Source organism: Propithecus coquereli, unplaced genomic scaffold, assembly GCF_000956105.1.
Source record: "Propithecus coquereli isolate 6110/MARCELLA unplaced genomic scaffold, Pcoq_1.0 Scaffold46, whole genome shotgun sequence".
In the NCBI taxonomy this organism is placed as follows: Eukaryota; Metazoa; Chordata; class Mammalia; order Primates; family Indriidae; genus Propithecus; species Propithecus coquereli.
Genome location: NW_012150396.1, coordinates 6,956,857 through 6,971,154, shown reverse-complemented (window position 1 = coordinate 6,971,154; position 14,298 = coordinate 6,956,857). Strand labels below are relative to the sequence as shown.

Here is a 14,298-nt window from a genome sequence, read left to right as displayed (position 1 = left end):
CCTCGGCCTCCCAGAGAGCTAGGATTACAGGCGTGGGCCACCGCGTCTGGCCTATAAATTGTTCTTATACTGAGAATATTCAACTTATCCACCTATTTACAAAGCTTGATTTAGGAATAAAATGTGAATTTTTTTCAGAGGTCCTGATCATATTTTCAAATAAGTTGGATTTGCTAGATGTGTGTGGTCCCTAGATGCTCCCGATATCTGTGCATCTCAATGATTCACATCTAATGTATGTGGCACATTTCTTCCATGAAGAGTGATTTAACGTATCAAGTGCCATTCCTGTGTTTGGTAGCGTGCAGCCGCTGGCCCTCAGTGTAGACGGCCTGCGACGGCTCTGCCTCCTGGTGCTCACACTGCAGCGCGGTCTGTCCCGCGTTAACTCTGGACTAGCCTCTGCCTCGCTCACTAAAACACAGTGGAAATGACACCGTGCCAGCAAGCGGGCCACGGCCCTAAGAAAGCCTGACACTTTCTGCTTATGTGATTTTGGGAGTCTGCCATTTAAGAAGTCCAGCTGCCTTGCTGGAAATATCACGTAGAGCGGCCACACGGAGAGAGGGCAGATCTGAGATCACATAGAGCGACGAGGTGGCCCAGCTGTTCCGGCATCCCAGCCGAGGCCAAACTTCCAGCTGTCCCTGCCAAGGTTGTAGATCTGGGACTGAGCCCAGCTAAGCCCTTGGGTGACTGAAGCCCCCGCGGACATCAAGTGAAGCAGAAGAGCCACACGGCTGAACCCAGTCAGCTCACAGAACTGGGAGACAAAATCCAACAGTTATCATTTTAAGCCATTAAGCTTTGAGTGGTTTGTTACGTAGCAATAAATAACCAAAATAATTGTGTCCTCTCATATGCGTTTGCATGTTGTAATGTTTCAAAGTATGAAGAAAAAAAAAGACTGAGTCAGGAACACGTATGAGTCTATTTAACTTCCTTACCTTATGCGCAGGGAGCCAAGAGCCAAACTGAGAGAAGCTTTTGATAAAGGAATTCTAATTTCTCACATGCTTTTTCCTCAAACTAAGGACGAGCTTATCCTTGGAGAGAAAGACAGTTTCTCTGTTTTCCCCTTCACGGTCCAGCTCCCCTCCCCTCCCTCTCTCCCAAACCTGCCCCTCTGAAAATGCCGTCACCCCATCACCAGGGACCTCAGAATTATCACATCCAAGGGACACATTTCTCTGAACCTATCTTACTCTAGTGCTTCAGAAAAATTTTTATCGAAGTATTGCTGATGTCGAAAGAGAAACAGCACGAGCCCCAGGAATGTGGAGTTACGACCCGAAGCCACCGGCATGAAGCCACTCTGACGTCTCATTCTGTCTTAAGAAGTCACGTACGGTTTGCAGTCTACTCTCATTAGAAAACAATGTTTTTCTCTTTCAAATATCTTCGTAAAATCAATACTCAAGGGACGTGCTTGCTTTAATCCCATGGCTGCCCACCCCACCAGCCAGCTGGATTTGGTTTGAGCTGTGTGACCCAGCCCGGCTCCCCTGCGTGTCCTGGCCGTCAGTTTCACCCCCAGGCTGGGTGGGAACTGAGACTGAAGACAAAGGAGGTGGCTTCTCTGAGCAGCATTTACTCTTCCAACTTCTTCCTTCTCACCTCCCCTCCTCACCTCACCCTCCCCTGGAGAACAGGATGAGGCTAGGAGAGAAAGGGGGAAAATGCATACACGGTTGGCGTTCTGGCTGCATAGCCTACTGCTTGGTTTGCTGCCGCAGCTGGGCTCCCACCCCAGGGGGTGAGCAGATGCTGGGGGAGCCCCCTGAACTCCCGGGTGAAAACTGCCGGCAAAGCTCTCACGGGGGGCGGCAGGGGACCCCATGGTGCTTCCACTCAGCTGCGTGTGTCACCCGGGAAATGACAGCTAGAGGCCGCATTGTTGCATGCGGAGCTCAGATCTTCTTTCCAAAGAGTGGACTGTACCTACCCTCTGTCCTCAGAGCCATCCTACCCTCTTTGTATTCCAAATATTCTGTTGTGACAAACAAGTTTCACTTAGAACCACGATAATTTCCTTTTGGGATATATCTCAGACCACAATTTATGCTTAAGATTCTAACTAAAATTCATCTTAGTTGGTTTTCAGAGTTGAACTTATTGCATATTTTTTCTCATTAATACAAGAATCTTCCTACTTTAAACCCTTCATAAGTAACCGTCCATGTCCTATTTTCAGAGAAGTTTTGAATGCGATGTTATGGGCAGTAAAGAGGAGACCTTCAACGAATCAGGATTTTCTTCTGAAAAATTTTCCTACCAAAGAAGAGGAAAAAAAAAACAAAAACAAAAACGCAGTGTGTTGATTGGAATCAAGTTCAGCTGGGAGAACAGAACACGAAAATAAAACACCACTCGCATCAGAAGACAGACGTTGATTCCTCTGTGGAGTGAACGTCTGAGGGCTTGTGTTCCGGAGCTGTGGGGCGCTCTGCTCCTCGGGGTCCTCCGAGATGCAAGCCTCCTCCGCTCACAGCTCCCTTACCAAGCGGGGGCCCTTGTCTTCACGGACAGGGTAGCATCCAAGTTCAAGCGAAGACAGAGGCAGGGCCGGGGAAGGTGTGAGGGGGAGCTGGCAGCCTCTTAAAGAAAGTTCCGGTTATCGTCACAGGACACCTTCACTTACATCGTATTGGTGGATTTATTTACATTGGCCACACCAAAAGCAAGGGAGGCTGGGAAATACAGCTTTTATCTGGGGCAGTCCAAACGTCTGTTTCTTTAGAAGAAGCAGGACACAGCTTCCGGGGGACAACTCGCCTGCCCTGTCACTCACGAACTTATTTAATCTCGGCAGTATTTCTCGCTATGTTGTACTTGGCTTTCCTGATGCCAGACCCAGTTTTCCTCTCTTCTCTGTGGCTGTGCCTTCTCTGGCTTCTCTGCAGACTCCTCTTCTTCTAGACCCCCTCAGGGTTAGCATTCACGGGCGTTTCGTCCTCAGGCAGGTGGGCTTTCTTGCATGACCCTGTCAAAGTCGTGCCTTCTCCTACCCACGTGTTACAGATGTACATTTCCCCCCCAGATATGGCTTTGCCTGAATCCCGGATTCATATATCCAGTTCCATAAAGGACTTCTTCACATGAATATACAATAAGCAATTCAAACTCGGTACATCTAAAATTAGACTCATCCTCTTGCCCACCTAAACTCTCTTTATCATGTCATCATTGTCTGTCCATATGGTCACTGAAACCAGCATCTGGGATATGCCTGGAATTATCATTTCCATCTCTCACATATGTTCATTGTCCATTTTTTCCTCTCTTCTCCATCCTCCTTGCTTTTGCTTTAGTTGTTAGAGCTAACATTCGCGTGTCCGCTACTTATAAAAACACATTACATATTTTAACTCATTTAATCTTCAAACAACCCTACTATTATAATTATTCTCATTACACAGATGAAGAAATCAAGGAACAAAGAAGTCAAGTAACTTTCCGAATTTTTGCACATCAAGTAATTGTAAAACCAGGATTTGAAACCAGGCAGTCGATTCCAGCGTACTTTCTCTTAATTGCTATGACTTCCTGCTTTAACCCCTCATCGTTCATTTCTCTTATTATTATAGAATTACAGAAGCCTTTCTATTGGTTTCTCTTCTCCAGTCTTACTAAATCCTCCCCCAAGTTTCATCTTTCATACGAAAAACTACCAATCTTTTTTTTTTGGCGGTTCTATAACTTTATTTGATGATCAGAGGTTAATTCTCATTCACTTTGTCTGTAGATTTTTGAAAGTGGTAACAGGTATATAGATGACCAAGGGATAGAGCTTGTTGGTGAATCTCCATCCTTATTATGTTTTCTGGACGACCATACACAGAGGTGGTAAGGGACGTTCCTTATTCCTCTGGCCCAGACGGCTCTGTTGAGCCAGGCATCAATGCACATGTCTGGAGTCCCCATCTCCTTCGTGGCAAATTTCCAGATCTCTTGAGCGCCCAGAGGACACCCTTTCTGAAGCCCACTCCATCGCTGCCCTGGTGAGTGCGGATAGCGTACTCTCAGCCACGCCTCGCTGACAGCAGAGCGGCCTTTCCTCTCGCCACCCTTCTTTGCGGGAGCCGTTCTGCTGGGTCTGCCGCCCAAACTCCACTGGTGCTTCTCCATCGCTTTCGAGCTGAAGTTCCAACTCCTTAATGCCAGACGAGGTCCTTCCCTATCTCCCCCTGCCCACCTCCGCAGCCTCTGCTGGAACTTCCTCCCAGACACGCTCCCATTCAGCCGCCCTAGTCCAGTTCTGAACAGGTCCTACCTCCTGCACCCACCTCTTTGCCTCCGCATTCACTCAGAGCTCCTATCGCGAGGGTGGGCTGTCATGGGGACAGCTGAAAGGTCCCAAAGGGCAGACGGGTTCCCTTCTGTGCTTTACAGCTTTGTGATTGCATTTTTCACACAGTGCAGTAGAGGCAACTTTGCTCTTCTCTCTCCCTTGCTGGCCTAGGTGACCTCCTCGAGGAAGTGCTGGTTCTTTGCATCTGCGGCATCCACCAAAGTGCTTGGTGCACAACGGTCACTCAGGAAATCATTGTTAAATAAGGATGAACTAACGAATATAACTGCTTCATTCCCTTTGATGCCGTTTTCCCAAACGAAGCCTATGACAAGGAGATCCCTTGAATATCGTTGATTTTACCCTGGTTTACTTACCTGTAGGGGAAATTTGTCTTGGAGTGGGGTCAAAATAATGTCACACACAGGCCACATGGTTTGGTGTGGCACACCCAGGCATGGACACAGAGGTCTGGAAGGAATGTCAGGAACAGGAGTGTGGCTATATTGACATCAGTAAAGGGAGCAATTTGCAACATAGGAGTAATGATACCAGGACATAAAATCAGTATTTTGAGGAATTGCTGTAAAGAGGATAACTAAGGAAATTTAAACAGGTGCGTATTTTTTTTCTCCTTTGATTGGCAATTGCTTTTCGTGGAAGCCAGTGAAGAAATTCTTGGGTTGTGGAAATTTTAATGAAAGAACACAGTAGTTGTATTTATTTTACAGGATTCTGGTGCCTTTGTGACAGGCAGCCACAAGTGGAATTACCTTCACTGGTCTGGACTCTGTCCCTTCTCCTCTTCTAATCATCCCCTGAAACCCACAGACATTAGAGCGGTTGTCCTTCACCGTTGAAGAAACGCAGGCGAGTTAGGTTACCGTGGAAACAGAATCACTTTTTGCTGCAAGACACATCGCTTCATCTGCACTATTATGAAGCAGAATACATGGTAGTGCTGGGAGGGGAATCAAATATTCAGCCTGCCAGTGTTATATTTGGCCTATGGGTGAATAAATGACTTTCAATTAGAGTACTTAAATATCATTTAAATTTAATAATAATTATTAGACACCCAACAGAATTTTACTTGGAAAAGAATAAAAAAAACTGATTCTGTTGTAAGGAGAGAGCTATAAATCCTTCAGACTGGACTGCTTCTGTTGAAGAAAACACAAGGAAATTTGCATTAATGGTTTCATTGGGTGTAAAGTAAGTGTCTTAGGTCTTCTTTGTGTTTCGACTTTCCGAGTTGACCGTATTGTGGGTTTGTGAGGTTGTCCTTAGTTCTTTCTTTTTCTGTCTCTTGGCTTCTCTGTAGTGAACATACATATTTATAACTCCGTCTTTCATTGGGCTGTGTGTGCTCAGATCCACCGTTCTTGACTTGCTGCTGAGTCCTTCTGGGCCTGGTCCTTCTGGGCCGCTGCCACTGCCTCCTCTGGGCTTTCCTTCTCTCCCCAGCCAAAGCCCCGCTGCTGTTTGGTGCCCCATTCTGCTCCTGGAGTCCCTTCCCCTTGTGCCCAACCCCAAATCCAGCTGCTGTCCTAGTTTGTTTTCTCTTCCTGTTTGTGTTGCTGACCATCTTGAAGTGCAAATCTAGAAGACCTACACTGGTAGAAGGATCAACTCTGTAAAATCCAAGAAACAAAACAGGAATCTCTCATTCCTTCAGCTCCAAAGATGATCACACCTTGAGTTTCTTTACTGGCCACAAAAGCACCCTCGAAACAGACAAGCAAACAAAAATCTAACAGACACACGCACGTTACTTACATCCCCGCAGAATCTAAAATGCAATCACAGGAAAATTCCATCCGGGAAAGGAAAAGAAAGTCTTTTATTGGCTGGATATAAGTTAGAAAAGAATGTGATACTTTAAAAGTACCGGTGTTTTAATTCTAGAGATAGTAAATCGGACTTAAGAGACAAGTGACAATGATTGAGCGACTAGTCAGTGGTGGGCATTTTTTACATCCATAATCCCATTTAACTACCAAATTAATCTCAATAGCTACCATAGCTACAATGATTTCCACTTTACAAACAAAATTTTAAAAAAAGAAGTCACTCTCAAAGCTACCACACAAACCCTGAATGATTTCTGGTTCTGGGTTCAGTTTTCTTTCCCGCTGCGTCCCCTCGCCCAGTGTCCAGCAAAGCTCTGAGGTGGGTGACGGGCTAAAGCCCAGTGAAAGAAATGAGAAGAATAGGGCCTCTGATCTCGGCTTTGTCACCTCCAAATGCGACTTTGGGAAAATCATTTATTTGTTTCAAACTCAGATTTGTTCATCCTTAATTAATACGGATAAATAACCTCTTATCTCTTTGTGCACGTAGGGAGCTAAGCAGTTAATATGTGCAAAACATGTTGAAAATACTAAGGACACTTGTCTTTCTGTAGGAAGAATGACTTACTTCTGTTACATAGGTCCGGATTAATAGGTCCACATCACTGTCAATCAATTCAGCCATCCCAGTTAATTCAGCCCCCAAATCATTATCAATCTAAACTTTGCAATGTTTTTCTTCTGTGTCTCCCAATTATCTAATATGTGCTGGGTTGGGTAGTGGACGCTCATACTCATTTCATTTTTAAGTGATGGAGTGAGTGATTAAATCAAACTATTCCAACATCTACTTGAACCACCAATTATAGATCCAATTTTATCATGATATGAAAAAGGACAGTAAATGCCTAGACACAGCCCAAGGTGCTCTGAGAAGATACAGGCCAACTCTCCACTGCTGCTCTTAACCACAGTTCTGCACCAGCTTGGGGTACAGAGTCTCCTTTGAGAAAACCAGCTTCCTTCTGCTGTCTACCCCTGTTAAGCTCTGCATTCTTTGTTTTATTAAAAGGAAAGAAAGAAGGAAAAAGGGAAAGAGCAAAGAAGGAAGGGAGGCAGAGAAGAAAAAGGAAAGAAAGAAAAGAAAAGGAAAAGAAAAAAATATCACTCAGTGTTTTCCACCACACCTGAACAGCCTGGGAGTGAAGTGGGACCTGCCCAACTTTTCGACACCAGTTAACGTTGTTGAACAATGAACGTGTGACGTGCCAGCGTGGTCTGACTTGACCTCATTTTGCCCTTGTTTTGCATTTATCAGGAGAAGCATTCTTGCAGATCAAAGGGCCCCTGGAAGACATCTATAAGATCTACTGCTACCACCACGACGAGGCGCACAGTGTACTGGAGTCCTACGAAAAGGAGGAGGAGCTGAAGCAACATTTGAGCCACTGTCTCCAGTCCTTAAAGTAAGGCCTTTCCGTCTACTCTCAGTTGCCTGGCAGGGAGCATTTTAAATGGATGTCGATGAAAGTTCTCACATAAATCCTGTGTTTTGTGAGCTTGCTGGGAGCCCTGCTTTGCATTCCCTGTATGAAAAGCTGACATGCCAGAAGCCCTCATTGACTTTTTTTTTCCCCTGCAAGGATGACTAAAAATAACATGGGAGAAGATTCAGGGCTTTATAGAGATTAAAAAATGCAATACCAAAAAATGAAATGTGGGAGAAAAATCCCTTCTTAAAGCTATTGTAACGTGCCTGCTCCCACATAGTTACAGAAATACGTGGGATAACATGTGGCCCCATGACCACCAGAGCACGTGGTTTAGTGAAGTTAGCAGACTGTCCTGTGACTCTCCGAATGGGCTTCCTCTTTCCCCAAACTCACTGTGGGGAGGTTGGCAAAGACAAGTCAGGCCTTGCTCAAGTTAGTTTCGGGACAATTACTCATGCCTTCCTTCCTCATCTCTATAACATTGGTGGGAGGGCTACATAATAGTGAATACTATTCACTATAAAAGTCTGAATAATATAAGAAAGTACGTATAAGATAAAAGCCCCTTGCTCTTCCACCATCTAATAATAACCAGTTTGCATCTTCTTCTGATCTTATTTATGTGCATAAATGTGGGCATGTGCTTAGACTGATTCTTTTAAATGAAACCGATGTCTTACTATATATACAGTTTCCTACCACATAAAGCTTAAAGCCAAAATTACCACCTTACTCCACATCTTACCCAACGGTTCTCTTGTAGTCTTTCACTTTTAAGGATTATCCACTGTTGCCAGGCGAGGTGGCTCCCACCTGTAATCTCAGCACTCTAGGAGGGTGGGGCGGGAGGATCGCTTGAGGCCAGGAGTTGGAGACCAGCCTGGGTAACACTGCGAGACCTCATCCCTTAAAAAAAAAAAAAAGAAAGAGAAGGATTATCCACTCTTGAATAATATGGATTAGGCCAGCGATTAATCAACCAGGGAGAGCCATGGCCTGTACATCGACGCACACCAGTCCGACTCTTCAGCACCTCTCCCCGTACCCCTGTAGACTCTACTGGGAGAGGGGTCGAAACGGGAATTCTAATGCGGTACAAGAGGTTTGCAGCTACATTAAAAGTGAAATCAGGAGACTAAATGAGGCTGTGCTGGAGTTTTTCTAGGCCAGAACTAGGCCTGAAAATCGGTTTAAACTGAGCTCAACGATTTTTTAAAAATAGATAAATAAAATTTCAACTGTATTGCCCTCTACTGGTCCTTAAATTACTGCAGTTTTTAACCTGGAAAAGAATCTATTTAAGTCAATAAATCGCCAGCATTTATTTAGCATTTGTGCTATGGCAAGCACAGTTCTGGGTGCTGAGAACACAATAATAAATAAGACTTAGAGCCTGCCCACAAGGAGCTCTATATGATCAGATAACTCTTAAATACTATACGTAATGAGCAAGTAGCTCTAGTTAATCATGTCTCACTATTTTGTTTAGTTCAGTGTTAGCACATCGATTCAGAGAAACATTAAAGTTTGAAGTTGTATTCATCTTAATAAATTCATATAACTGTGCAAGCACTTTTTTCCTCGGGAAAAATAGTAGTAGTATCCTGGGTGTGAAGGAACACCCTTCCCATCTTAAACAAGCGGCAAGATCTGATCTGATCAATGTCTGTCTTGAGCCATTTTCCTTCTTCAGGTCCTAGAAATAAAAGAGACGAACCTCATAGTAAATGAACAATTAGCCCCGTGGACCAGCACCCCAGTGCCAGCCTGGGGAATGGGGGTCCTTCCTGGAGAGGATATGGTTAATGGACTTTGGACGCATGCTCCTCTCTGCTCACAGGACGTGGAGCTGTCTGTTCAGAGGGGGATGAATGTTAGTTTATTACTCACTGAGCTTTTGCCTCCTTCAAGAAAGAAATAGACCCTGCCAGAATATTCCACTAGGCAGTATAGCTCAAAATCACACCTGAAAAAGCAGCTAAAAGCAGAGGTAATTTTGAAACCTCATAAACTCCTAATTGCTAAACATTACTTTCAGACTCAATGGCCTATTTGATGTTTTTTTTTTTAAGCTTCAAGTTCTTGCCCTGGTGATCTTCCAAATTTGAGAACCATTCTGATTTTAGGTAATAATTTCAGGCACCAGAAAGTGTTAAAGTTTAGAAAAACACAAAATCCAAAAGAACATAGTTCTGCAACATTGGCAGAACTATTGCTTTCGGGAAAGAAAATCAAAACAAAATAGCTTAAGTTAGAGCTATTTTCCCCAAAGTTGCCTTTCCATGAAAATAAAGTTAATGATGAATTGCACAGGTCTGCCTGAAGGCTGAGAGCAGCAGAATTATTGACATTGCTGTAATACTGACCTCAACCGAGCTAAGCTTTAAATTCTGAGAGAAACAGGTTTTCAAACAGGTTTATAGGCCAAAGAGAGTCTGGAACACCCTAAGGGCTTGGTTTCTCTGCCAAGTAATCAGTCAAAGCTATTACTGTCGCTCTGCCTTTTCCTCCTGGCTAAATAACAAAGCCCAAGTGCAGTTGCCAATTTCTAATGAATATTAGGTGTGGCCTCCATTCTACACCGAGCAAGGGGATATTGGAACAATCTGGTTTGAAGCAATATCCACGAGAGAGACAGCTTCGTGCCTCAGAAGCTAAAGTGGATTTTAAAGCAACTTAGTTGCATTTTAACCAAAATTAAAATATGTTTATTGAGGGCCTGATAAATATTTATAGAGTGCTAGATAATGTTGAAAATATTTTTTAAATATACAGGCATAGTTCTTGCCTCCCAGGAACACAAACTTTAGTGGGGGAGATAAACAAAACCACGTGGCAAGTTCAGTAACAACACAAGAGTTAATGTGAAGGACAGCAGAAGCTGTCACGGTGGGTACAGTTCAAGGATAATTTCCAAAAGAGTGGTGGAGACACTGCCTGGTTCTGTAACAGGGTCAAGTTCATAATTTTTGGTTATGTTTTGAAGCCCTTTATCTTTCAATAGAGAAAATAATGTTGAATCTCTCTGAAATGTCAGGGCAGCGTTGGCGCGTGAGTTCCCCTGCGCCGGGTCTACCGGGGACGTGTTTTAAAAGTGCAGATTCCTATGCTCTGTCTCAGAGCTAATTTTTCTATATATTTTTAGTTGTCCAGCTAATTTTTTTCTATTTTTAGTAGAGACGGATTATTGCTCAGGCTGGTCTCAAACTCCCTTACTTTTTCTCAGACAAAAATAATAGGGCGGCTGGTGGCCAAGAGCAGGATCTGCACTTCAACAAGCACCCGCGGGTGATGTCCGCACCCATTCGAGCTAGGAACTCCGTTAGAGGGAGAAATCATACCCGCAGTGTTCGCTGCTTTCTCTGAAGCAGAAGGGCTTTTTTCATCAATATCGCTGCAATCTAAGTAGTCATTTCAGAGCTTGTAGATCTTAAAAAAGAAGAGACTTTAAGGCTATCCAGAAGCACAATACACATCTGCATCTATGGCCTACACATTGGAAATTTGCAAGTTTTCATTTATCCAACAAGAAGTGTTTACTGAGTCGCTTTAGTGGCCCCTAAGATTGGGTGAAATGTTGTATTAGTACAGTCTCTAAAGTTGTGGAAGTTACTTGCTAAAGATCTGATGACTTAGCCTCTTTGAGGTTATTTAAGGTTTCTGATCTGTATGAGGAGAGTGAAAAAGAGAATGGCTATAAATGCCAGTGCAGCTATAATTAGAATAGCCTGTCTGCTGCCTCCTTTTTCTGTTTCTCCACTTATAAATACCACCAAAGTCCCTGCTGCCTTTCAGAGGCCCCCAAGATCTGTTTATCTTGTAATAGAAAAACAATGAAGGGGATTTTCTAAGTTTTTTGATAGATGGAAGACACATTTCCAGCTTCATGTCTGTGTGCTGTGAATTTATCCATTTTTCTTCTTGCTAGCCACGGCCGTCATCCTCAGGAGGGAAACTTCTAACTTCTAGTCGTCTTTGGCTGCTCACGTGACTCACTCCTGGGGCTTCTCCACCCAGGGAGGAAGCTAAAAGCAATGCACAATCTAGAGGAATGCATTTCGATCTGTTCACCACATTTTATATTTATTACACTAATGGAGTGTTCCGAGTGAAAATTAAAATCGCTTCTGGAGATTCCTTCAGTTCCTTGTTTTATGGCATTATGTTTGAATAAAGACTATAATCTTTGAGGAACAGCCACGTAACAACTTTTGTTAATTGTGAATCAGATTATAATGAGCCCGAGAGGGTAGGACACGGAGCCGTAGAAATGTTAAATTACCGTATCCCATAAAAGGGTACGTGGACACAAGTTAACATCCTCCTTTCTGAATTATCCTTGTCTGGGATTAACTTCTGGAAAGTTTTAGACTGAAAGAGAGATATTTGAAAATGATGAGCAAATTAAAAGGAGATGTTTTAAGTGCCCTAACTCCAGAGATTGTTGTCTCCTCTATTGGAAAACTTCTCAGATTCCTTTCCTATAAAACATTATACTACATCAAACACGGAGTTTGATTTATGTTATAATATCTAGGTTTTGTTTGGCTGAAATAAATGAAACAGAAAAAAATGTCCATGTTTTTCTTTAGGGGTTAAAAGAACAATCTTTTCTTTCAACTTTAAAGTGTGCGTTTTGGTTCCTAAATGATCACATTGTTCACCTGTTTGTTTCCATGGAAAATTGCAGTTTTATTTTTATTCATTTTGTCCCCAAAATTTTCTGACCTGTGATCCATAAAGCATAATGGGCAAATAAAACTCCTCTTTAGAAGAGGATAGAAGTTAGGGAACGAACGTGAGCTTAAAGGAGATGAATGCAAGGAGACACTGGGCAGAGGGGCGGTCGTGCAATTTCTTTCACTGCAGCAGGAGAGTTTTGTTTTTTTTTTGAGACAGAGTCTCACTCTGTTGCCCGGGCTAGAGTGCCGTGGTGTCAGCCTAGCTCACAGCAACCTCAGACTCCTGGGCTCAAGCCATCCTCCTGCCTCAGCCTCCCGAGTAGCTGGGACTATAGGCACGCACCACCGTGCCCGGCTAATTTTTTTATATTTTTAGTTGTTTGGCCAATTTCTTTCTATTTTTACTAGAGACGGGGTCTCGCTCTTGCTTATGCTCATCTTGAACTCCTGAGCTCAAGCAATCCTCCCACCTTGGCCTCCCAGAGTGCTAGGATTACAGGCGTGAGCCACCGTGCCAGGCCCAGAAGAGTTCTTTAAATAGCAGTTAATGACTGCTGAAAATTGTGACAGCATCTGATTTTAAAGAAATGATACTTCTGTTCTCGATTCCCATCTAGCAGGTCTGAGACTCAGCAAAACCTCGCCATTTCAAGGTGTCTAGGAGACCATTTATAGGGCCTGTCTGAAGAACAAGGAAACAGCTGCTTCACACATACACACCACTGGTTTCCACATACACAGAGTACTGAGATTAATAGAAATAAACTCATTAAATCCATTAAAATTCATAGAATTCAGCATAGGTATTTATCATTAAATTTTTTTCTCAATCACTGAATGTAAAAAGACCATCTACAATTATGGGGTTGGATCATAAAATTTTTGATACTGAAAACGTTCATTGTATTTCAAAAGGTTGGAAGCCAGAGGCCACGGTGATCAGATAATAAACACAAGATATTGTTTTATTTCTCTATAGCCACATGAGGCTTTTAGACAAATATGTCCATCTTCTTGATTCCTTAAATTTCACCTGAGTACGTTCTACTTTTTTTTATTGCTAATTTGACAAATCTGTTTTGAATTCCTCCCAAATGCCAGCCACTTTTTAGGTACTGGGGCTACAGGAGTGAGCAAATCAAGCATAAATTCTTGCCCAGAGTTGTTGGGGGGGATAAATAATAGACTAGATAAGAATGTTCTACAGTATATTAGAAAGTGACAAGTGTTACGGAGAGAAATACAGCAGGGAATGGGAACAAAGAGCATGGTGTGCGGTAGGGGGCAGTGTTTGGAAAGCTGGCCAGGGAAGGCTTCCCTGGAAGAACCTGAAAGAGATAAGGGAGTCGGCCATAGAGCCGTCAGGAGGAAGAGGAGGCAATCCAGCAGAAGGGACAGGGGGTGCAAAGACCCGGAGGCAGGAGCCTGCGCGGTTGCCACAAATGGGCAGGGGAGGTAACAGGGAGTGGAGTCGAGAGGAGGCGGAAAGAGAGGCAGATCAGGTATCGCTCTTGCTTGGACGGACTTCAGTTTTATTTGAGCAAAACGGAAGCCACGAAAGCTAGCAATGCCGAGGGAAGGCTTTTGTGAGCATTCTTCATTGCACAGGTGAATCGTTCCTTTGTGTGGCACCGTACTGTATACAGAGATACAGAGCACTCCAGAGGTTTCCGCAAGTCAGTTAAACGCTTTCTTTGTTATCTTGTAATCTTGGTCTCTCCTCTTGATATGTTTAATAGATCTTTTTTAATAGTGGAAACCAAAATTTTCATTTATTTTCAAATTATCAAAATTTACTAACTATAATCTGAATCAACAGTTTTTATTCTTATATAAAATGTGAAGCAAAAATGGCGTATATACACTAAAATAAAACTCTAGGGTCACGATTATAAAATAATTACACTAATTCTATAGGGCATTCATGAGAATTACTTATTACTTCATTTTATATAAGAAAATTTAAAAGGTTTTATAATGTTTACATATTACCCCAAATATATGAATTTATATGAATTTACTTCTTTTTCTTCTCTTAC

The 14,298-nt window shown here is 43.1% G+C and overlaps 1 protein-coding gene across 1 annotated transcript in view; it reads left to right on the top strand.

The window, feature by feature from the left end:
• Positions 1–14,298, top strand: part of ARHGEF38 (Rho guanine nucleotide exchange factor (GEF) 38) — a 140,021-nt gene that overhangs the window by 90,558 nt on the left and 35,165 nt on the right. The window contains 1 exon segment of the mRNA XM_012655114.1: positions 7,403–7,577. Coding sequence (XP_012510568.1) covers positions 7,403–7,577 — 175 coding nt within the window.